Source organism: Ursus americanus, chromosome 4 (genome assembly GCF_024610735.1).
Source record: "Ursus americanus isolate L20-20 chromosome 4, mUrsAme1.1.p, whole genome shotgun sequence".
In the NCBI taxonomy this organism is placed as follows: Eukaryota; Metazoa; Chordata; class Mammalia; order Carnivora; family Ursidae; genus Ursus; species Ursus americanus.
Genome location: NC_142130.1, coordinates 63,119,626 through 63,145,745, shown reverse-complemented (window position 1 = coordinate 63,145,745; position 26,120 = coordinate 63,119,626). Strand labels below are relative to the sequence as shown.

Genomic DNA, 26,120 nt, shown 5'->3' with positions numbered 1-26,120 from the left:
AATGTAATTATCAAGAGATACTTATAAGGGTGCTAATTAAATTATTTTTTCAGAAACTTTTATATAATAACATTGCTATAAAGCAAAGAATCACAACTCTTTCATTTACATAATATTTAAAAGTTTCTAAATTTTCCTTAATAGAAATTTGTTGTGGGAATATTTCTGTATTATTTTATAGAGAAGAAAAATATGTTGTTGAGAAGGCTCTATCATAATAAATAAGGGAATATATTTCTTTATTTTTAAAATATTTTCCCAGTTTTATTGATATATAACTTTAATATATAATTAATATGTAACATTGTATTAGTTTAAGGTATACAACATAATTATTCAGGATAGATAGATAGATATGTATATATATAAATGATTACTATAATGTTTACTTAACATCCATCACTGTACATAGTGAAAATCATTTTTCTTTTGATGAGAAATTTTAAGATCTGTTCTCTTAGCAATTTTCAAATACACATATAGTATTGTTAACTATAAACATCATATTACACATTTTATCTTCAGCACTTAAAAATCTTGTAACTGGAAGTCTGTGCCTTTTAACCTCCTTTACTCAAAAGAATATTTTCATCTGTTGAAGAGATGTGAGAAGGAGATATAAGACTTGAAGGAAAAAAAAGGAGACAGGCAGATTGACATATGGTTTACATGTAGAATTCAGTAACATTGCCAGATAGGTTTTATAACTTGCAGATCATATAGAGTCAAAGCAAATCTTTTGCCAGTTTCCAATTCAACCAGATGGAGAAAGAGTCGATTTTAAAGAATAGAGGACATGGAATTTACTGCAAAAAGCACTAGCAATTCCTAGTGTCTTCTAAGAGGGAACAGGAAACACAAGCTTATTGAGGTGTAGTGAAGATCAGAGAACAAGATTCAAACTGCGTAAGTGATTTATGATTGTGTAACTAGGGTGAGTGACTCCTCTGAGCCTTACTTTCATGTTCTATACAATAGATCAACAGCAGAACCTTCCTTGAATGCTGTATGAGAGAATTCGCTGAGCCAATACATATAGAATATTTACAACAATGACTATTATTTACCAAGTATTTGGTCAATGTTCACTATCATTAGAAGATAGCTGTGACAAATAAATTTGACAAATATAACACACTGGTGGTTAGAAAATATTAAAATCCATTACTCATTTGTTCAACAAATACTTAATTGAGGGCCAGGAGTTAGTCTAGAACCAAGGATAAACCAGTGAACAAGGTAGATATAATCTCTGCTCTGATGAGTTTGCTTTTCTAAGAATATGGTAAACACTCAGCACCATTTATGAAAACTAACACCAGAGCTTTAGATGTTACACAGTGAATGTTATAATGTACAGTGTTATTATGTTATATTACAATACTGGTGAAACAATGGCTAGACATAGATAATAGTATTGTGCCTCATATGTGTTAGGGACTATATGAATGTTAAATGAATTATTTGGGAGTACTCATAGGAAATAACTTTTGTGAACACATAAAATGATCAAGATAGTATTTTGCTTTTAACCAAGGATCCACATAATGTCACGGACAATGCAACTGACTGTCGTTTTAATTTGTAAACCACCTTTGTTCCTCGATATATTATACAATATGAAATGATATAGTAAGGTAGTAGTACATGTTAGTTTACAATTGCTTCTCTTATTTGGCAATTTTTTCATCATCCATAACAGGCTGATGTTTTATATAATCTTAAATTTCTGTTGTATTTCTTTGATTATGGAAGAGGTACAGTGTATTTTTTTCTTTTTTTTTTTATTGGTAAAACATTTGATTTAAAACTTCTTTTTATTCACCTCAGAGCCCTTAGTGATGGATAAATGTTGAACCCCTGACACTAAATACTTTAAGAGCTTGTGCGTTTAAGATGGTCCATTAGGTGGTTTAATGGTGGCTGCATCACTGATCTTTCCTCCTTTCTATAATCTTTGTCGAGGATATAGAAAATCCATTTCACTGGATCAATATCTTTACTTTGACTCAAATCCTGAGTTCGTCAAATAAAACAAGAGGTGTCCTTACTGCCAAGTTCATAAAGCTTTTAAAATTCTGAATAAAAGAAGAATCATTTGTGCACCAATCTATCTTTTGATAGTAATTGTGCTTGTTTCTAAGTGAAACCCAGAATTGGTCAGATAAGTTAAAGAAATAATACTTAAATCTAAAGTGTGTTTTCTTTTCACATTTTAATAATTTTAAAAATAGATTTTAAGAGTGATATTTTTCCTACAAAAGCCTTAGAAAGGAAACATTGTGCTTTTAAAATAGCTGCGTATTTTGCTTGTTTGCTGGTAAGCACTGAAAAATGATTTGTGGATGAATGAATATATCCTTATTTTCTATATTCTTATGCAAAACTTTCTCATTTACTTACATTTTGAAAGAAATAAGAAGCAACTCATTCATTTATTCATTCAACATTTAAAGAACTCTTACATTTCGGGCATTTTGGTATGATCTGACAACATACAATGAAACCGGTTAAGATCTTGGATCCTGAATGCTCAAAATGTAGTAAATGAAGTAACCATATGAAAGTATACATGTTTTACTAAGTGCAGTGTTTTATAATAATCATATATATCTTCTATTATGAAATAATTTAAACCTAATTACTGTTCTCAGCCATTTGTATGTTTTTATATATTATAAATATATATTGCATATAATATATATGATTGTACGCAATTATGTTGAATAAATATGGTGTTAGAGTTGATTTACTTGAAGACATTTTTAAACAGATGTGGAAATTGTTATTTAAAAAAATGAGTAACATATAAGACAAAGCTAAGATAAATTCATAACAATAAAAATAATGTATTTTTACTAACCCCCTTCTTTATTGTCATCAATTGGTACAGTACAATGCATTATATTAGTAATTTGAAAATACTATACACATCCACAAAGTACTGAAGAAAGAACGTCATTCTGTTTTGTGAAGAAGTGAAACAGGATGAAACGCAACTCATGTTCCACCGAGACTGGAAAATAGATTATTTCCAAAGCAATCCGGGAATTACTACTTAAGTAAACTTTGGTTAAAAATATATATATATCCCCAGTGTTTTTGAAATGAGAAACTACAACCAAGAGGAAAATCTACAAATAACTTAAGAAATATAAACAAACAGACAAACAAAAAACCTTTTTATAATTCTGGACAGATAACTTGGCAAAGGCATGTAATAAAAGTTTTGAATTATGCAATTTTTACTTTCTCATTCCTACTTATACCTTGGTTAGTAAAAAGATTAATAGGATAATATATGCATAAATTTAAGATTATTTTATAAAATCATTATCTTATCTGTTGTGCATTGTGACACTTCTAAAAAAACTCTCCATTCGTTTTGATATATAACAAAATAAATAGTAAAGAAAAATATGTTTACATGGTGTTTTCAGTTTTAAAATGAATAGTTTAAAGAAATCCTGGAAATTGAAGATTCTTAAATTTAACTCAGTTTTTGAGATGACTATAATTTTTTATTTGTCTTTTTGTTGGCTGAGATAACTAAGTATTAGAGTTCTATACCAATATAAAGGTATTATTTATAGAAAATTATTGATATTTCTCCAAAATGATTTTAACCTAACAGTGCTTGGTCAACTCCCTTATGTATACAACAAAGTGACTAATGAAAAGAAAATAGGCGTAGTAATGACAGATATCTTTAGCATTAAGTAAAAACCTGTTAAAGCCCAAATTACCTTTTGTTATTTAAAAGATGCTTTGAAAAAAAGTCAAGTTTGGGGTGATAATCATATTACTGTAGTATCTGACATGGTAAAAAATGAAATTTTGTGTGTATTGCTAACATGGAATATTTAAAGAGGAATGCTGACTTGCATGGAAACATAAACTAGAAGTTGGCTGATTATTTCTTCCTTTCATTCTTTTGTTCTTTCACAGAGAGAGAGAGAGAAAGCATAAGCAGGGAGAGCAGCAGAGGGAGAGGGAGAAGCAGGTTCCCCGCTGAGCAGGGAGCCAGATGCAGGGCTCCATCCATCCCAGGACCCTGGGATCGTGACCTGAGCCAAAGGCAGATACTTAACCAACTGAGCCACCCAGGTGCCTCTTGGCTGTTTATTTAAATAAATTTCTCCAAAATTGAGTAATTCCCCAGCCAAAATCTGGAGGAGGAGAGAAAACTAGTTTACTTAGGAGATATTAAAAAACAAATTGGCATTTTTATAATCATGCAGTTATTATCTAATGTGATCTAACACAGAAGATTTATACAAGGAAAAGAGTCAGCAATAGAAATTTGATTAAATGAAGTATGAGCTAGGAGTAAAAGTCTATCTAAGGTTTATAACGTGAGTATTTAAGATTAATTTTACATACAACAGACCCCAACAAGATTTCAATTAAGCATTTTTTAATATTTTAGAATTAATATATCAAACTGATAAGGAAATATAACAAAATCTTTAGCATATTCATTCATTCAAGAATTTATTTATTAAGCACAGATTTTGTGTAAAGCATTATGCAGGATACTGAAGATATAGCTGTGACTGTTTAAAAATTACACCAAGGTGAAAGAGAACATGTGGAAGAGGCATCTGATCAAACTTGAGGGTAATGAATGAATGCCCTTAGCAAAAATATTTGAGTTGAGATTTAAGAGTTAAATAAGCTCCCCCAGAATGGAATATTACAGACAATTTGTATAAAATTCATTCAAAGAATGAAAATAAATGTTAGAGGGCAAGAGAGTGGGGCTCCTGGGTGGTTCAGCTGGTTGTCTGCCTTTGGCTCAGGTCATGATATCAGAGTCCTGAGCTGAGCAGGGAGTCTGCTTTTCCCCACCCCCCTGCTCATGCTTGCTCACTCTATCAAATAAATAAATAAAATCTTAAAAAAAAAAGGCAAGAGAATGAAGAAGTGTACAGATCACATGAGACCTAAAGGCTATACTAATGATTTTGCTTTTAATCTTAAGAGCAAAAATTAACCATTCAGGATTTTAACCAAATCAGATTTATGTGTTTGTTTGTTTGTTTGTTTTTAAGATTTTATTTATTTATTTATTTTAGAGAAAGAGAGATAGCATGAGCAAGGCAGAGGGGCAAAGGGAGAGGGAGAGAATCCCAAGCAGGCTTCACACACAGTGTGGAACCCAACTTGGGGCTCCATCTTACAACCCTGAGATCATGACTTGAGCCGATATTGAGAGTCAGATGCTCAACCAACTGAGCCACCCAGGCGCCCCTATCAGATTTATGTTTTGAGAAGACAACTTTGTTTAGTTCTAGGAATCAGATTTTAGGGAGACAAAAACTGACACGAAAGAGAGAGACCGTTCACTATTGCAGTAAACTAGATAAAAGAAGTAGGTGTGGAACTATAAGAAGGAAATGCGTAGATTTGAAAACTATTCAGGACATAGATCAACCAGACTTGATAAATTGGTTGATGATAGAAACACAAGGAAACAGAAAGTGTCTGGTGTGTGTAGCTGGATGGAGGCTGGTAGTATCTACAGAACTAGAGATTGCTGGATGAAGAACATGGAGGTAAGGGTTGGAGAGCTTGAGTTCATTTTGGACATGGTGAAAGCACCGTGTCTTTTAGACATCTGAGTGGACATCTCAGATGGGTGCTGCATATATTTAAGTGTAGCTTGTGGTACAGAGCTGCCTGTAGGATATAAATCTGAGAATGATTGGTTGGTAGGTAGAAACTAAAGAGATGGATGTGGCTGAAAGGACCCAGCCAGAAATAATGTGAGAACAGATCATGAATTCCATTCTTGGTGATCTGAGTATTTAAAGGCTAAATGCAAAAAGACAACAGAACCTGAGAAAGAGTAGCCAGAGATGTAAGAATTGAATCAGAAACATGTGGGGGTAGGGGGATGCAGAGACAGGGGTGTTGTTAAATCTAGCAAACATAATTTGTAGGCATAGAAACGATCAACATTTTGAGTAATTCTGAAGTAAAATAAAAGAGCATTTTATCATATCCCTTGATTTTGGTTACTTTAGAAGACCATTTGGTGGTCTTCCTGAAAGTTCCATAGAAATACATGCAAAACATATTATCTGCTTTAGCATTTTCTTATAATTAAAATTCTGTATTTGGGATATAAAAGGAATACTGAATCATGCTTCAGGGAACAATTTGTTATACAAATTCTCACTTCTAATAAATTGCTTAAACAAAAACTGGCAGAGCTAAGAGAAATAGAGTCATATTCTGTTTTCCTCTATTCTAACAGCTACCTGCCACTTATATTTTACCTTAATGAAGCAGATACTAGTGGTGATTGGCCCATATCCCTTTGGCATACGCCATTTCTCTGCACTGAGTAGACTAAGTGTATCCGTGTAATAACATTCCCTCTCCCTCCAGAGTAATCCTCAACCAAACACTAATGAAAATTGGTAAATATTCCCTCAATACTCCTGTCCCTTGCTCATCAAATAAGATAACTCTGAGCCATGCCCTACATTGTCTCTCAGAGTTCCATAGCAGAGTTGAATCCCAGTTGCCCATTGTGTCATCTGCTCAATAGCACATTCTTTATTTACTTCCTCTCTCACTTTCCAGTCCTTCCTAATATCACCCCCATAAAAGATATGTCTCAGGGTCTGTTTCTTAGATTTCTGTATTTGTCAGGGTTCTCCCAAGAAACAAAACTAATAAAATGTATACATAGAAAAAGAGATTTATTATAAGAAGTTGGCTCACACAGTTATGGAGTCTGCAAATCCTGAGACCTGTAGGCTGAGTTGCCAAGCTAGAGACCCAGAAGAGCTGATGCTTTAGTTCCAGTTTGATTCCAAAACAGGAAAAAAGCTGATCTTCTAGCTTGAAGCCCATCAGACAGGAAGAATTCTCCCCTATTTGGGGAAAGATCAGCTTTTTTGTTTTACCCAGGCCTTCAACTCATCTGACGAGGCCCACTCACATTAGAGAGAGCAATCTGTTTCACTCAGTCTACTGATTTACACGTTGATCTCTTATAGGGACACCCAGGTAGCTCAGTGGGTTAAGTGTCCAACTCTTAATTTCAGCTCAGGTCATGATCTCAAGGTCATAGGATCAAGCCTATTGTTGGGCTCAAGCTAGGTGTGGAGCCTGCTTAAGATTCTCCCTCTGCCTCTCCCCATGCTTGTGCTCTCTAAATCAATCAATCAATCAATCAATCAGTCAAATCTTTAAAAAAAAAAAAAAGGTTTCTCTCTTACAAAAATACTGTCACTGAAATACCCAGAATAATGTTTAGGCAAGTATCTGGGCCCCATGGTCCAGTCAAGTTAATACAAATTAAACATCACAGACACCCAAATTAACACAACTCTCTTCTCTAGAATCTCACTTTCTGATCTTTTTTCTCCCACTTTTTTTCCTCTGGAACTGAAGCTTGCTTCTATTTGTCAGGATGAAATTACATTTTGCTATATGCATTATATGGTCAAAGTTCAAAAGACGATAAACCTCGTTTTCCAGAATCATTCCGGCTCACACTTGTTACCCTGCATAATTGTCGACATTTTGCCTTCTCTTTTTGAAATGTTCTGCTTTGAAGAAAAAATTATACAGTCATCCTAGTCAATAACTGATTCCATAAATGTTATGGTGATAATCAAAAAATTGATGAAAGTATAATTTAATCCTTTATTAAATGATTTTTTTCCTACTGGTTAAAAAAAGTATGATGAATATGTGTCATATTTCGTCAAATTGTTCTTTTTTTTTCCCCCTTGGGTTATTTCACACTGAAATTTCTTACCATAATGTATAAGAAATCCCTGTTTGCAACCAGGATATTATTGTTGATTATCAAGAATTTATTTTCTTCCTTAGAGGATTAAAAAAGAATGTATTTAAAATCTGTAAATAATTTGTAAGTATGATATAAGATCTTCCACAGGATCCTATTTTACTATTCAGTATATGACAAATCTAAATAATATTTTCCTGAAGTAACCTAAAAGTAACATAAAAGTTAAACTGTTGATACATACTTATTTAATTGGTTCAAAATCAGAGAGTGGGTCTAACCCCAGGGTGGTTCAGATTTTCTATCACACTAAGGGAAGGGCGGAAGTAATCGTGACTTTCGAGCTGTCAGAGCCCATTTTGCTTATTGTTGAGGGTGCAGAGATAAGAGCAGGAGGCAGTTCCATGTTGGCTGGAATTCCAGGTAGTGTTGGCCACACAATGCCAGGACTAGCAAAGTCTCGTAAAGCAATGAGCATGTTTACATCGTCTCTTTTTTTAAGTTTATTTTCCATTTCTTCTATGAAATAGGTGTCTCTGTGTTGATTAAACAGTATTAAACATGGCACGAAAGCTATACATATTAATGTCTTAAGGTATTTTTGAATCCTTTTTCACCAAGAATGATTTTATTGTTAAATGGAAATTTAAAAAAATTATAACAATTATGTTGCAGTATATATCACAAAAAGTTAACTTTTAGTAATATTCTAAATAACTATTTCAAATTATTTGCTAACTGTACTTTAGAGCAAGCAACATGTGCTGGGTGCTGCATTACTGCATTTTCAAAAAGATTCTGCATATTGCTCATAGAGACAGTAGTTGATCCTGAGTTCTTTGATGGTTCTTTACTGTGAGTCCTGGTATTCCTGCAACAGAAAAGTGTTGTTATTCAAATGTACATAAATGCATTCAGTCATATTCACAGCCATCTATAAATAGTTGAAGAAACAATTGTATGAAATGCTTGATATTCATCTGAACCACATTTTGCAATTTCAGTTTTATACTCAGATTTCAGAAATTATACAACAGTGGGGCTCATAAGATATTTGGATATCTTTGTTAGCTTTCCATAGACAGGATGGTAGCTTCTTAAAATTGTATACTCTGTTTCACCAAATCTAAGAAATCCCTTTTAAATGTAGACAATAATATTAGAAAAAGCCTGAACACACACCATGATGTACAATTATGAAATATATATATTTATGTGTATTTAGGGACCTTTCTTAATATTCCTTTTCATTTTTTTTCTAGATACACCATCAGTTAAGATTATACCATCCACTCCTTTTCCACAAGAAGGACAGCCATTAATTTTGACTTGTGAATCCAAAGGAAAACCACTGTAAGTGATTTAATGAGCACTAAAGTTTTTCACTTTTTCTCCTATCCTGCTTTGATTTCAGGCTTTAACTGAAGAAATCCACTGTTTTTGTCTTTTCTTGGTGGGCAAAGTGATCTCTAGAACAGAAATCCCCTGAACCATGTCTTCATTAAGTATCTGTGGAAGATTGGTCTTTTACTTTGTCATCTAGTGAAGTTTCTGGGAAGGTTTCCAGCTGTGATTTTTTTCCCCTTTTATTTCTAGTAAGATATTTCAACCTGAAAGGAAAGTGGGCTTAATCAGTCACTGTTTACATCATGAGATTGATAGGCGTTCTACACAGAGCTGAACTTAGTTCTCCCATGAAAATCTTTGAAAATATTGAAGCATCCTCAAAATATCCCCAAGTTTTAAACTTAAATGAGAAATCATTTTCTTAAGAAGGGAAATCACATCTACATTTCTAATGTACCCCCTGTGAAACATAATTCGTGAATGTGAGATGTTCCAACATTTTCAACTGTAAAGTGATTTCATTATTAGAATATATACGTTCTAATATCATTTCAACTTTAAAATTTTACTTTTTGACATTCATGTTTATAAACAACTAACTCATAAAAAATCCATTTTTTATGCAAAATTCAAGAGTAGATTACCCAATATGCATTACTCAAAGACCATTTGACAGCAATTTGATCTTTCTAATATAGTAACAGTCTAGGTTGAGCTGAAAGTCATTTTTTAAATTTTTTTTAAACTTCCAATTGATTTGCAATTTGTTTAAATTTTAATAGGAGGAATTTAATTGTTTTCCATGCAAAACTGTATGGGATAGCTTCTGTGCAAATCAAGTTAAATTACTAAAAAGGTATTCCTAATAATATTTTTTATTTAAGTATAGCTTTCTTATTATTACGTGAAGAATATTCTAAAAGAATATTAAGGGAGAAGCCTGAAATTTCAACTTCCTCAACTGTATGATATTATAATTTTAACACACTAAGTGAATTCACACTTTCTTTATCAAAGTTTTGATATTTTAAAACTGTTCTCTCTTCCAGTATTATTTTCTTTTCTTTTTTTTTTTAATTTATTTATTCAACAGAGATAGAGACAGCCAGCGAGAGAGGGAACGCAAGCAGGGGGAGTGGGAGAGGAAGAAGCAGGCTCATAGCAGAGGAGCCTGATGTGGGGTTCGATCCCATAACGCCAGGATCACGCCCTGAGCCGAAGGCAGACGCTTAACCGCTGTGCCACCCAGGCGCCCCTCCAGTATTATTTTCTAAAGATGCAAACATACTGATTTAAAGAACATTCATAAATTCATCCATTATTTTTCTCCTATCTTTTAAGAAACATTTAAGGCATTTTAGACTTTGAAAGGAACAAACTTTTTCATAGTAGCTTTGCTACATATATTCTGTGCAATTCACTTTCCTAGTTCTTACTTTCTGATAAGCTTAAATTGCTTATAGAAAACATTTTTCAACTGCAGTATGCTGAGTGTGACAGTGCATTTCAGTCTTATAGCTTCAATAAGAGCTTTTGGCTACAAGTTCAGTACTCTTAACTAGAGAAAGAAGTGTAATAGACTCTAGTCACCTGTAGACATACTAAAATCCTAATTTCCTTAGTCCCGATTCTGTGTATGTCACAACAGAATTTCTTTCCTAACTTTTCCTTCCATCTCCACTCCTGTTGCTTTCACTTATTATTTCCCAAGTTAGTCTGTTCCTCCTCTCTCTATTTGCTTCTGCTTCTGTTGTCGTTTTGTTTGCTTTTTTCTTTTCTTCCTCCTCATAATCTTGGAGGTCAGCATTTGGGGACATAAAGGAATATGATCAGGATGAGGGCATAGCAAAGGAGTTTTGCTTTTACCTTTTCTTCATTGATCTGCCCCAAATTACATATCTGTACATTTGGAATATGTGTACAACATATACAATTAGAGGAGGATGGGAAATAGAATATTAGAATGCTTGGAAATAAATATACACCTGTTCAAATGGTATCCAATTACCTGTCAATTATCTACTCTTTGGTTCTATATCTACTTCCAATAGCAGAAACAGTGGGGTTTTTTGTTTTGTTTTGTTTTGTTCTAAAGATTTTATTTATTTATTTATTTATTTGAGAGAGAGAGAGAAAGCAGGGGGAGAGGGAGAAGCAGGCTCTCCACAGCCCGACGACACGGAGCTCGATCTCAGGACCCTGGGATTATGACCTGAGTGGAAGGCAGCTGCTCAATCCACTGAGCCACCCAGGGATTGCAGAAATGGCATTTAATTTATGTGAATAATTAGTGTGTGAGGTGGAGGTAATTAGGTCTTTAGGTAGTCCATTTTCCTCAGCTCAACTGTGGTTGAATAGATGTGTCTTATTGTGGGTTTCTGTTTCAGCTACCTAGAAATAAGCTTGGATGTGTAATACTCCTCTGCACTGCAGCTGAATGAAAAGTACAGTAGCCTCTCATTTGTTTATTTCACTTAAGAATACAAAAGTTCCAGAAGTTTAGGAAATAGAAAATGTTACCTTTGTCAGAAGGATCCTGACTAATATCACTTTGGAAATAAAGGAAATAAGACTCCTTATTTTATGGAAAAGAAAACTAAAGCTGCTCAACAATGTTCACCAAATTTCCTATATTCATCCAGGTTTAATATGGATGATTCAGGATTTACACTCAGTTCAATCATTATCCCAAACGTATATTCTTTCAGCTATTTTCTGCTACTTCAGTTGCTGAGTCTAAATTGTCACTTACATTAGCCTAAGCGACTTGAAAAACTGGGCTAATGTTTAGCACTGAAGATGAACCCTTGGAGCCTAACAGTGAAGAACTGGCTAGTCTCAAGAAATATTTTACTGTTGCCATTCTCTTTTATTGGACTTTTTTCTATATTTATGCGCTTTCTGGAAACTTACCAAATTCCTAACAAAATGACCATTTCTAGCAGGAGGTAATAATTGTATAAAAAAAATCCCTAATTAGTGTAATATCTTCTGGCGATTACCTTGTAAGCTCCATTAGGGTGAAAATGGTCATTCTATTCTGTCTTTATCCTTGTAGTTCCCAATGTTATATTCTGTATGCCACCATCTACGAATAAATGTTTCTCTTGTATACTCATTTGCAATTTCCTTTTTATCGTTTTCTTTCCTTGCAGATTGCCAGGCATTGATGTTAGAGAAATAACCAACTTCTTTGATTCCTTCCTGCCTTTAGACCACTGTTTCTCTTCTATTCTTCCTAATCATCTTAAAATCCACTCTTCAGCATTTTCAAAGTAACTATCATTTCTATTAAATGAAAGCATTAACCTCTTTAAAGACAGTGTAATTCCTAGCCTCTCTTTAGTTTTATTCTATCTCCAACAGTGCCAGATGAGGCAGACAGGACAAAAAAACAAGGGAAGACCGAAAAGAAATCATTGGATTTTCCCAGAAGGAAATCTTACTGATCATAAAGAAAACAGTCTCACTAGAGCAAAGAGAACAGAAGGCAAATTGAAATGGATTAATCAGGGAATTAGTAGGTGGTGGGGAAGTAAAGAAAATGGAAAGACCACCCATTTCAGAAAATGAATCATGAAAAGTAGAAAGGAATGAGAAAAGAAATGTGTGCCAAACAGAAGTTTAAAAAAATAATAGAGCTATTGTCTATATTTTAAGACAGGATCAAAGAAGCCTAAAGAATAGGAGTGAAAATGAAGTATGTGATATCACATATACCCAGTGGGCAGGTTCAAATTTCCTGTCTTACTCTGGTAATCACTGTCAAAGTTCTGCTCTATTACTTTGCAGCTATTACACCTGATTCCCCATTTTGTTATTTTGAAACCACAGTGAGAAGCAGCACCGTGGCTTAGCTTCTGATGGGCTATCCAAACACTTAATTCCTACCGTCTTTCCCATTTTGCCTGATCCTCCTTGAATGAGCAGGTGAAAATCAGAACTGGATAACAGATATGTGATTCCTTTTCCTCTCGTATCTTTAATCCATGATCAAATCTTCATTGTTTCTTAAAAAGTATTTGCCTGATACATAGCTTCCTGAAGAAATGAATTATTCACAGTTACTAGGCATATTGATAGTAGGCAAAATAACACCACTGCCTTTTGTATAAGTCATAAACTGATGGCATGGTTCAACTTGTCCTGAGACTCAGGCTCCTAACCTATCCTCCTGTATGCTAATGTTGTTTTCCTTGTTCTAAATGTGAGGGCCCCAGTGACTGTTTACGAACAATCATGCCTTATTTGCCTGCTTTGGACTGAAGCCTTTTGCTATTTTCCTATGGAACAGCTGCGTAACTTGGGCCAGGACCAAATTGTTCCACTTCACATTACTATAGAGGCATTGTATTCTTTCCTTAAAAGAGAGATTACTGTACATGTCTGTCTATTGTTTTAATTTGAGTTTAAAGTGAGGACAGAGCTAATGCCAACCACTTTTCTTTCAAGTCCCCAGAGTTTTTGCAACCTTCTTCTTTCTTTGGCTGAATTCCCAGACAGCTTTCAGGCAGCAGCATTCTCCTTTTATAAAAGTAGGGAAAGAAAAAAGCTGTTGCATTACATTAAAGTCATGACCTTAAAAGGTGTGGGGTTGCCCCCACATGCTAGAGTTAAAGAATCATCATTCCTTTTAATCAAATGTTTAGCACTTTGTAAATTTACTTCAGAAAAGCTATGGGACATTTTCAGTCAAATCAATGTGCATTTGGCATTTAATCTATAAAATACATTAATTATAGGTTTCGATAAACTTTTTTTCTGTGTATCCAGCATAATGTTTATGTTTTGCTTACTATTTCACCTTCTGGTAAGCACAGTTTCTTATGTCTTGGCGTAAATCTAGTATACGTAATTGCATAGCATATAACATGCCCTATTCTGTACAAGAAGAAAGATTTTAATCTTTAGGAAGACAGATCACATACCATATAACAACTAGTGAGGTGTTTTAGAGGAACAATTATGCATCCACTTTGAAAATGATCAAGAATTTAAGAAGAAATCTGATAAGAACATATTGATATATTTGATGCATTTTCCTATTAGCATAATAGATATTAAAAAATGAGATGCAAATTAAGGCTAAACAGTTTTATTATTTCAAGTCGTTTTCTCAGCCTATTATGACCTTTTTACAAAGCGTAGGTTATTTACTAATTGTCATACAATCTAATCACAGACAGAAGAAATGATAAAATAAACCAGGAGTTAAAGGAGGAGTTATCATCCATAATCAAATGTTTTAGGCCAAAACAGGACAAATGTGAATTTTGAAAAAACAGCACTGATCTACAATAATAGCAATTTCATATAATCTGACCTAGTGCATAATAGGTACTAGTTACACAATAGCTATTTCTCTCCTACCACCTATCTTAAAGAAAGTCATCTAGTTAATCATCAAGGTCTGTGTTTCTGTTCAGGTATAATTCCAACACTGTCATGCTCCGGGGTACTAAGAGTTGTGTGACACATTAGAAAGAAAAATACAAAACTAGGTTTGATTTATAAATCTGTGGATATCTGTGGCCTGAGTGGACTTGAGCAAGTCACTTAACCACCTGAAGTGTTTTATTTTTAATTAATAAACTACTTTTTTAGAGCAGTTGTCGGTTCATAGTGAAACTGAGTGGAAAGTACAGAGTTCCCAAATATTCCCATTACCACACATGCACAACACCCCCCCGCTATGGACATCTCACAGAACAGCGGTGCCTTTATTACAAACCATGAACCTACAGGGACCCATTGTTCTTACCATAAAGTCCATAGTTTACATTGGAGTTCACTCTTGTATACCAACTATTTTTTTTTATTCTTTAAAAATAAAATAAAATCTAGTGAACAAACCATTTTAAAGATTAATGACAGTGTATATGAAATTTCTGCCTCCAAGTAATTTCATAGTAAATAATAACCATGAAGATGATGATAAATTACAATTTTGTCAAAGAGTTACATACAGCATATCTCACAAGTTTTAAACTTGGGAGTCTTAATTATATATTTAATACATATGCTAATATTGGACTGCTATGGCAATCCTGGAAACTGAGTTATCAACTCAGATTTCTTCCATGGCTCTGAAATTCAAGGTTCCAAGCAGAATGAACACAGAATGGTCTGTGACTTTCAAAAGCATGTTTGAACGGCAAAGATATCCATGCTAAAATCATGGCAAAACGGATTGAACAACATGGCTATTTTAGTTGAGGTTACACAGTAATAATGAGGTGCCAAAAGAGAGTCAGAGGCATGAACCCCTGTCAGGAGCAAAATATAATATAGTGAGAAATGGGAAACTGGAAGATACTGAGCCACAGGAGCAGCACTTCATAGTGTTAAGGTAGAAAAAGTTTTAGAATAATTGGAAAGGACTGGAGGGGTTAGAGAGTGAGTTCTGGTCCCACAAACATGGACCAGGCTATACTCTAGAGCAGTTCTGCTGGTATGAAAGAGACCACATGTTAGCAAGTTTTGACAGAAAGCCAAAGCAGGAAATTAAAAACCTTACACAACCAAAACCCAGCGAAAGGCTTGACTCATGGGTGGTTGACAATCCAGGGTCTGTGATGTGGAAGACCTCATTTTGATATAGTTTTCCAAATTCTTTTATGCTTATTGTCTTATTTAAACCAAACAAATATCTTGTTGGAAAAGGCTTACAGACTCATAATCATTTCTAGTTTGTAAATGAGGAAAATAAGTCTTGTGGAGGTTGCGTACCCTTTTCCAGTCACCCAGATGATAAGTGGTAGAATTGAGATTATAAACATGCTTTACAAAAATTTATGGGGCGTGCAGGTGGCTCAGTCAGTTAAGTGTCTGACTCTTGTTTTTGGCTCAGGTCATGATCTCAAGGTAGCGAAATTGAGCCCCTTCTCAGGCTCTGCACCAGTGCAGAGTCTGCTTGAGATTCTCTTTCTCCCTCTGCCCCTCTGCCCATTCTAAAAGCTAATAAATAAATCTTTGTAAAAAATTTTAGAAATAAAAAATAAAAGTAAAATTTTAACAACACTGATGGTTATGTTTTCTTATTTACCCAGCGTTTTCAGTTCTCCTATTTTATTGATTTTTCACAATAACCTGGTGAAGTTGGCAAGAATGAAAGAGTTCTCACAAACCACTAGGAGAGCCTATATTTCAATCAAATATGTAAAAAAAAATGCAATTTATTTAACAATTACCACTTATGCAAGCCCAAACCTGTTAGCATATCTAAATATTATCTAAACAGTTTCTAAATATATCCAAATAATTTCTGACTAGATTTTATGATTAGGTGTGTAATAACTATTTTGTTGTTACACACGTACACACACACATATATATTCTTAAAGATTTTATTTATTCATTTGACGGGGGGGTGGGGAGCATAAGCAGGGGGAGCGGCAGGCAGAGAGAGAGAGAGAAGGCTCTCTCCCTGCTCTGCTGGGAGCCTGATATGGGCCTAGATCCCAGGACCCTGGGATCATGATCTGAGCCAAAGGCAGATGCTTAACCAACTGAGCCACCCAGATGCCCACATATATTTGTTTTTTAAAAGCAGATTATATTCTTAATTTTATGTATCTTTAAGATGATTAAGACTGTACATTTCACCTACAAGGCAATACCAATGCAAATGTAAAACCAATGCAATGAAATACAATGCCTTAGAAGGTGAGGGTATGGGCATGAAGTTAAAAGAAACACCCCTCAAAATTATGGGCTTTTTCTTTTTAAGTATTATGCTTAAGATATCACCAAAATAATTGGTGGAATAACATAATTGGTGGAATAAACAGAATGAGGGTGCTTACCATTTAGATACTATCAAAATGTTAGTCCTTGCTATAAAAAAGGTTACAGGACATTTAGATTGCTTTTTTGTTTTTTGTTTGTTTTTTGGGGTGTGTGTGTGTGTGTGTGTGTGTTTTTGCCTGTGTTCCGATATCTAGAAGATGCAAAATTGTCTTAATTAATTAATTAAAAGTTAAAGGCAATATACCCAGTTTCTTCTGCCATGTTTTTAAAGGTATAATATTGAGAAATTAGCTCTAAATTTTCGTAATTAAAAAATATATATATCCATGAGCTGTCCTTCCCATATGAATTTCTTTTCTGAGGCCCATATGGTCTTTTGCTTCCAACTCATGGCTTCAAAATTTAATCACACGTTGACTCTTTGGAAACACACAAGTGATTATCTTGGAAATGAGACCGAATATATTTGGTTTTGTTTTTGAAACAAGAAGCTGACTCTCGGTAATCTCCACTGCTGTTATTTAGGCTGGGCATCTGTGGTGTGTTGGGCACTCAATCATTTTCAATTAAATGTTCCTATGTCTTGCAAAAGTCCCATAAGAGCTTACAGAACCACGATTATAGATCCATAGAGGAAATGTACTTCTTGAACATTTCTAGGTAAGCAGTTTTCTTACAACAAAAAGCCAATTTTTTTGAGAGATTATGTAAATGTTCAGTGGGAAACTCTAACACAAAAATGTCTCAGTATGCTTAAGACACCATTGTGGAATGATGCTGTCTTATATGTTGATGAGATTTTTCAAGATGTGGACTTTTGAACACAGGGGTTTAAAAATCTGTGTTTTTTAAAATGTATTATGAGATTACATCCTGGCATTTTACTCTTTATTTAAAGATATATAAATATTGCATGCATGTTTATATAAAAACAAGTCATCAAAATGGTAATTGTAGGAAAATTGCAGAAACAAAAATCACTTAACATTAAAAAAATCTGAAATATTATACCTCATCCTAATTAAAGAAAATATTAACCCTTTGCTCAACAAGTGCCATTCAACAAGATTTGTCTTTTATCCTTGAAATTTTTTTCTGTGATATGTGTCATAATGTTAGAGCTAATATCCATCCCTCTGGTGGTCACCAGTCAGCTGAGAAGTAGATTATTCTGTGCCTGTGTTAAATATTTTGACTATGACTTATGTATAATATATGAAGGAAACAAAATGTGGAAACTAAAATTAATTCAGAATCACTATATATATATATATATATATAAAATATACCTACTTTAGAGACTATAGGCCAAAGACTGTTAGAGTAACGAGGGCATTTTTGAGACAACAAATCCAAGAACACATAAAAATATCAGCCTTCTCCTTTGAGGGAAATGTAGAATAATAAATATCTTTCTCCTTTGAAAAGAAAAAGTCATTCCATAAAAGATACTAAGAAGCAATCTATATGTACTTTTTATGAACCAAATTCAATACAAGAAATGTTCTTAATATGTAACAATAAGTTAAATTCTAAATTAATGCCAAATTGTCATAATCAAATAGAATTTCTATATGCTAATTAGTTCTCAGGTTTTCATTAAGTTTTGGTTTTATAAAATCTATCTTCTGTAAAAATAAGTGCTCACACACATATGTGATTTGTATGGCAAAACTCTTTTATTTATTTATCTAATTGAAGCATAGTTGACAGACATTATGTTATTTTAAGCTGTACAACATAGTGATTGGACATTTATATACATTATTAAATGCTCACCACAGAAAGTGTACTTACCATCTATCACCATACAAAGTTATTATGATATTATTGACTGTACTTCCTATACCATACTTTACATTCCATTACTGTTTTACTTTATAACTGGAAATTTGTTATCTCTTAATCCCCTTCACCTATTTTGCCATCCCCCCACACCTTTCCCCTCTGGCAACCACCAATTTGTTTTCTCTATTTATGAGTCTGTTTCTGTTTTGTTTGTTTTTTCTGGATTTTGGATTTCACATATAAGCAGAAACATACAATATTTGTCTTTTTCTGTCTTGTTTCACTTAGCATAATGCCCTCTGGGTCCATCCATGTTGTTGCAAATGGCAAGATTTCCTCCTTTTTATGGCTGAGTAATACTCAAGTGTGTGTATGTATGTATATCTTCTTTATCCAGTCATCATCTATTGATAGATGTTTAGGTTGTTTCATGTCTTGGCTATTGTAAACAATGCTGCAATTAATATAGGGGCACATATATCTTTTTGAATTAGTGTGTTGTTTGTTTGTTTGTTTTTTTCCCTTCAGGTAAATACCCAGAAGTGGAATTGCTGGGTCGTATTGTATTTCTATTTTTTATTTTTTGAGGAACTTCCATACTATTTTCCATAGTGCCTGCACCAATTTACATTCCCATCAACAGTGCACGAGGGTTCCTTTTTCACCACATTACTGCCAACACTTGTTATTTCTTGTCTTTTTGATAAAAGTCACTGTAACAGGTGTGAAATGATACCTCACTGTGGTTTTGATCTGGATTTCCATGATGATTAGTGATTTGAACACTTTTTCATGTATTTATTGGCCATCTGGATGTCTTCTTTGGAGAAAATGTTTATTAGTTCCACTGCCCATTTTTAATGTTTGATTTGGTGTTGAATTTAAGAGTTCGTCATGTATTTTGGATATTAATCCATTATCAGATGTAACATTTGCAAATATCTTCTCCCATTTAGTAGGTTGCCTTTTTGTTTTAATGGCTTCCTTTGCTGTACAGAAGCTTTTTAGTTTGAAGTAGACCCAATAGTTTATTTTTTGCTTTTGTTTCCCCATGCCTGAGGAGACAGATCATATATATCTAAAATACAGTGCTAAGACCAGTGTCCAAGAGTTTGCTACCTGTTTTCTTTTAGTTTTATGGCTTCAGGTCTTTCATTTAGGTAGATATTTAATCTATTTTGAGTTTATTTTTGTATGTGGTAGAAGAAAGTAATCCAGTTTCATTCTTTTGCATGTAGCTGTCCAGTTTTCCCAACACCACTTATTAAGAGACTACATTTTCCCTATTGGGTATTCTTGCTTCCTTTGTCATAGATTAACTGACCACGTAAGGGTTTATTTCTAGGCTTCTTATTCTGTTCCATTGATCTGTGTGTCTGTTTTTATGCCAGTACCATACTGTTTTATTATATTTTTGTAGGATAGTTTCAAATCTGAGAATGTGATGCCTCCAGTCTGTTCTTTGTCAAGATTGCTTTGGATAATTGTTTTTGTTTGTTTGTTTTTTGTGGTTCCACACAAATTTTAGGATTATTTATTCTAATTCTGTGAAAATTGCTATTGGTATTTTGATTAGGACTATAGTGAATCTGTAGATTACTTTGGGTAATATGGACATTTTAACAGTATTAGTTCTTTCAATCCATGAGCATGGACTATCTTTCCATTTATTTGTATCATCTTCAATTTCTTTTATCAATGTCTTAAGGTTTTCACAGTATAGGTCTTTTACCTCTTTAGTTAAACTTATACTTAGGTTTCTTATTCTTTTTGATGCAATTATAAATGGGATTGTTTTCTTAATTCATATTTCTGTTAGTTCATTATTGGTGTATATAAATGCCACAGATTTATGCATAATAATTTTGTATCCTGCAACTTTACTGAATTCACTTATTAGTTCTAATAGTTTTTTGGTGGACTCTTTAGGGTTTTCTATATATAGTATCATGTCATCTGCTAAGTAAAACTAAGAAAATTCTTACTCCTCTGAAAGCCATATACTCAAACAATCTAAAGACATTGTCTTGCATTACACAGGTTTTTACAATGTGGAGTGTATATTGATTCACTTTTTCAGATATAACCTCAATTATACAGAAGCCCCTAAACTTCAAAGTTTGAAAAAATTTAAATGGGAAACAATGTCTCAAATTGTATAAAATATGAACATTTACATTGGTCTCTAATTGGAATTGGAAGAATCTGCCAGTAATTACTGATGGCTTTACAGCCCAACTCTTGCAAATTCAGAGTACCAGAAATATTTGGGATGCTTCAAGCAAACGAGAAAGAAGAGAGAATCAAAATAAAAATAGGAGAAAAGAACAGCAACCATTGTGACTTGTGACAAGCAGATGTCTCTGAAATGGTGTTCTGTGATGAACTTCATCACTAGCACTCAAGATTGCAAGTACAGGGATGAACACAGTGAGCAAGAGTCTTGTCTCACGGGATCCAGTAAGTATGAATCTCGCAGACAAAAGAGAGTGAGCAAAGCGATAGACTTTTATTAAGCAAGAATACAAAAAAAGCTCTCAGGATTGACAGGGGTCCTGACCAGGTTGCCAATTAAAGCTTTTTATCTCTGGCCTTTTATTAGGACTTTACGAGGGAACTTGCCGGTGGTTAGGTCAGTGGTCTGGAACCATATATGACACGTATACATTGTATGTGAGTCTTTGTTTCTTGTGAGATCTGTGATCTGCGGATATGTAGATATGTAGGTTTGGTTAATCTTTATAGTTAACTTCTCCTTTGAGGCCTGATCATTTTTTGTGTGCGGATATTTTCTATTTTCTGTGGTTACAGTGTAATTATTAGAAAAACATTTTAGCCCTTAACAGTTGGGACAGGGGTTCTGATATTTCTTCCTTACCTCTATTTTTGTTCTGTTCCAGTGTCTATGTACCTGAAATTCCCTCAGAGCCTAGTTGGGGCCCCTATTCTTTCCCTACCTAAAGTCTCATCCTTTCCGTATTCAAAGTGACCATATAAAAGCAAGATTAAAAATATAATAGCTTTGCAGCACAAGGACAAAAAGACCTAAGGGCCATAGGAACTCTAACTGTGGGTCAGAGTTTTTCAAATGCTGGCTGTGGCTAATTAATGAGTCATAAGATCAATTAGCAAATTATTTTTAAAAGCCAAGAATAAAATAGAAAATAATAGAATTGGAAAGGAAAAGAATAGAGAAGTATAGAAGAAAAAATTAAGAAAATGTCACAGAGCACTACAAAGAGCAAGCTTTTATTTCCTGTATGGGTTTGTGCATTGTGTAGTGTTATAAAATGTGTTTTTCTATAGATCACACCTCAAAAGGTTTGAAAATCATTGCATTAATACCAACTGTGGTGACGCCGAAGTCTTAATCACTTCAGTCCCTCTAAAGCCATCAGTATGTAAAAATATATGTTCAGACTGAGGAGATCTGAGCTCCAAAAAATAGGCAAATGCTGCTAAGAATGTTATGTTAAATAATGCAGATAAGTTTGATCTTTTGAGAAGGGTTTCATTCAAATGATCAAAATATACTTTCAAATGTTTAAGTCTTAAATTTCAATTATCTTCAGCATTGACTTATATGGAGCATTTAATTTCCCAGCTACCAGATAAATGATGTGCATTTTACTCTTAATTTTCTAAGACCATTGGTTTTAGTACCAGAAAACAAATAGGTCATGGAGCAGAAGCAGTACTATGGTAGTGACACAGTGTTTAACATAAATATTCATGATTATTCCAACTTATAAGGTTAATTAGCATTATTTTATAGTAGTATAAGTAATGGATTATAAAGTAACTCCTATATGGGATATAGGAGCACATCATAATAACATGCCCTTGAACTTAATGGTTTTCAGGCATCCGATTGATTAAGATGCTTATAGATTCATTTTATATGGCATCAAGTTGCCTTATAATGTACATAGATTGATAAAGTGGCAGATTCTGAAAAATTTAGACTCAGAAGTTCTTGATTTAAAGAAAAGTGAAAATGTTCCAAAGTCTAGCTTAGTCAAAGGAAGTTTTCAGAAGTGACTAAGTTTCAAATAAGTTGAAAAAAATATTTTCTTTATCATGATCATTTTTAAATATATCATAGAAATTACTGCTTAGATGAGGGAATGGATGTTTACTCAAGATTTCTTTTTTTTCTTTTTTTTTTTTTTAAAGATTTTATTTATTTATTTGACAGAGAGAGAGACAGCCAGCGAGAGAGGGAACACAAGCAGGGGGAGTGGGAGAGGAAGAAGCAGGCTCATAGCAGAGGAGCCTGATGTGGGGCTCGATCCCATAATGCTGGGATCACGCCCTGAGCCGGAGGCAGACGCTTAACCGCTGCGCCACCCAGGCGCCCCTACTCAAGATTTCTTGACCTTTTAACCAGGAATTAATATTTTTTATTTACCAAAGTAAAGAAAAGTTAAGTATAAATAAGCCATGGGTAATTGTTTTGCTTATGCACAAAGCCCTTGAGGGATTATCTTAAGCATTTGTCACAATCTTGAATATTTTTTCCTTCAGTGCTAAAATCTGTCACTCCTTCAGGATCATAGCAATCTTATCTCTTCTAGGGATAATCTTATTTGTTGTGCCATAAATTGGCTGAAATTATAGTTTGCAGTATGACTACATTGTTTCTCAAAAGTGTCAAAATATTCATCAATGAACACTATCTTTTCAGTAAAAACTCATCCAGGATTTCACAGGCACTCTCAAAAAGGCCATTATTTTCAAGCCTTCTAAAGAGCACTTACCTCTTGCATATAGGTTATTTTCTGTTTCAACTACAAGCTTCTAAACTTGGAGGCAAGAAGTGCCTTAAAAAAACAGAATCAAGTAGCATATGCTCAGATTAATCAGGATAAAAGAAGTCCTTTTCTTATTTGCTATTTAGGTTTTAAATCTAATGATGAACTTAATACTGTTGTTATTGTCCCATCTAAATCTAATCTTCAATGTAATGAGACTTCTACTTGACACCACACTAGTGTAGTAGTTGTTTTCAGGAGTTCACATGAGTGAGTAGATAGATTCAAAATCAGAGTGTCAACTTACAATTAATGGAATAAGTAGGCTTGAATTTTCCACTTCAAACTGACTTCATTTATTACCACATTAAACACCTTTGACCCTATTAGACAGAAGTACTTATGGTGATATTTGAGTTAGGGGCTTTCACTGTTGAGCCTTTAAATAGGAATCATTGAGATTCTCAAATTGCACGTACAAAGAAAATGGCAACAACACAGTGCATTGCTTTACATGAAAAGAATTGTGCAGGTATGGGAAATATCATATCTATGCTGAGCAAAGACTAACCTCTAAAAACTATTATGATAAAGCACATGATTGGAGAGTATGTTCTGAAACCACTGAACACAAAAGGGCATGGGGACCAGTGAGGAAAAAAGGCTAAAGAACCATTCTGTTCTTTTTCTTTCTCATAGAAAACACACAAAGACATACCTATTAAATGAGTCAGTACAAATAACTGCAACAAGCTAGAAATACAAGGGGAAATTACATGTTTGAAAGGGAAATGGTTTAAGAATTCCTTCATCTGGGTGATTTCTTTGAGCCTCTCCTTTTTTTCTCTTCACTTACTGTACTATTTTAGCCTTAGATCTTTGAAATGTTAGGGCAAAGCCAACTTAACAAATGATGATACTAACTGTATCAATATATAAATTTTGCAAAAATTTGTGTTGTAAATATTGTGTTAAAGAGTTTTAGAAGCCAGAAGTGTATAGATCTAATCATATGTTCTAAATAATGTTTATAATGATGCATGAGACATACTTCCACTGATCAGAAAAATAAACAAACTTACAAAATTTTTAAATACATGAAATATTCAAAGACATAGTAATAATATTTACTTTGGCTTTAAAATTGTTTTTCTTTCTCAAAAAAATAAAGTTGTTTTTCTCATTGCTCTTCATGCTTATTCTTGCATGATGACTTCAAGAACAGTGTTTAAACTAATAAACCATTTATCCTCTCCTCATTTTTTTCTTCACCATGTTTTGATGTTCTGATAAAGACAAAGAGAAGACAGAAAAGTTGTGTTCATCAGGGCTGGGAATTAACCAGATAAGTACAATGGATGGGAAAAAGAAAAAGGAAATCTTGATTGCATTTAAGACTGGTTAAAGAGGGGTGAGTGGGTGGCTCAATTGGTTAAGCGTCCACCCCTTGAGTTTGGCTCAGGTCATGATCTTGCAGTTGTGGGATTGAGCCCTGCATCAGGCTCTGTGCTCAGTGTGAAGTCTGCTTCAGATTCTCTGTCCTTCTCCCTCTCACTCATACTCTCTCTCTTTCTCTGAAATAAATTAAATTAAATTAAATTAAATTAAATTAAATTAAATTAAAAGACTTGTTAAAGTGAGAACTAAAGGTAGAGGGGAATTGAAGAATAAAAGTAAATGGTGGATTTATTAGTTAGGATTGGAAGATTTGATGCATAATAGAACAGTGTACTGAGAAGGTGGGAGGTTATGATTCAAAAAATCAAAATTTTTCAGCTTTATAGTAGTGAGGAAATGATGGTGACAAAGTTTGGTGTGTGATCATGAGTGAGGGGAGACCAACAAAATAATTACCGAATATGAGGGAATAATGGAACTGAGAGGTCAAGGTATTGGGTGGGTTAGAAATGTAAATGTTTAAGTCAGTGGATTTTTGAAGAGATTCTTTCTTATTCATTTGACATTATTCTCTTTTGTCTTCTCTCAGACCTCTTGGACTTCATTCTCTCTCTTTTCTCATCCCTTGAATGAAAATATTCCATAATATTCAGTAATCTATCCTTTTGTTTTCCTTCTGGAGCTTGGACACTTGCTTGACTCCAATATCTCTCTAAAAGTTCTGCCCTCAGCCCTGACTTCTAATTTCTAGTTTTCTTATTACTGAATAAAGATGTATTCCTTGATCTTGTTCTAGCCCTTGAACTTAGCATGTCGCAAAGTAAAATCATCAACTTTCCCTATCTACTATCTCTCAATTTTTTAAATTGTGATTTGTATTTTGTTTATACATTTATTTGTTTGGTTGGTTGGTTGGTTGGTGGTACGTTGGTTTTGCATTGTTATTTTTTCTTATTTAGGACTGAGATTGTTCCTATTATATAGACTGGGCAGCATAATGAGAGTAGCCTCTCTCTCTTCATTAACATCATATATTTTCTGGCTCCAAAAATTATATTTACTTTCCCAAGAGCTATTCTATTATCTTCTTTTGTTCTCTACTTTCCTTTATTATTCCAACTTTATGTAGGACCTGGCTTTCTTTCTTAAGAACTCTACGGATGATCTCTTTATTGAACTTTCTTCTTCAGATATTTCACATTGCTATAAAGGAGACTCGGAACAGGAATACTCACTTCTTAAAAGACCTAGCAAAGTATATTTGTTTTTCCTCAAAGCCTGGAACCCAAGACCAGGCTTGAGTTCCAGGCTCA

The 26,120-nt window shown here is 33.8% G+C and overlaps 1 protein-coding gene across 2 annotated transcripts in view; it reads left to right on the top strand.

The window, feature by feature from the left end:
- The window catches only part of CADM2 (cell adhesion molecule 2), a 1,025,914-nt gene that overhangs the window by 897,943 nt on the left and 101,851 nt on the right, over positions 1 to 26,120 (top strand). For both annotated transcript variants that reach the window (XM_045785420.2, XM_045785418.2), the window contains exon 6: positions 9,034 to 9,124. In XM_045785420.2, the coding sequence (XP_045641376.1) occupies positions 9,034 to 9,124 (91 nt within the window). The remainder of the gene's footprint in view (positions 1 to 9,033; positions 9,125 to 26,120) is intronic.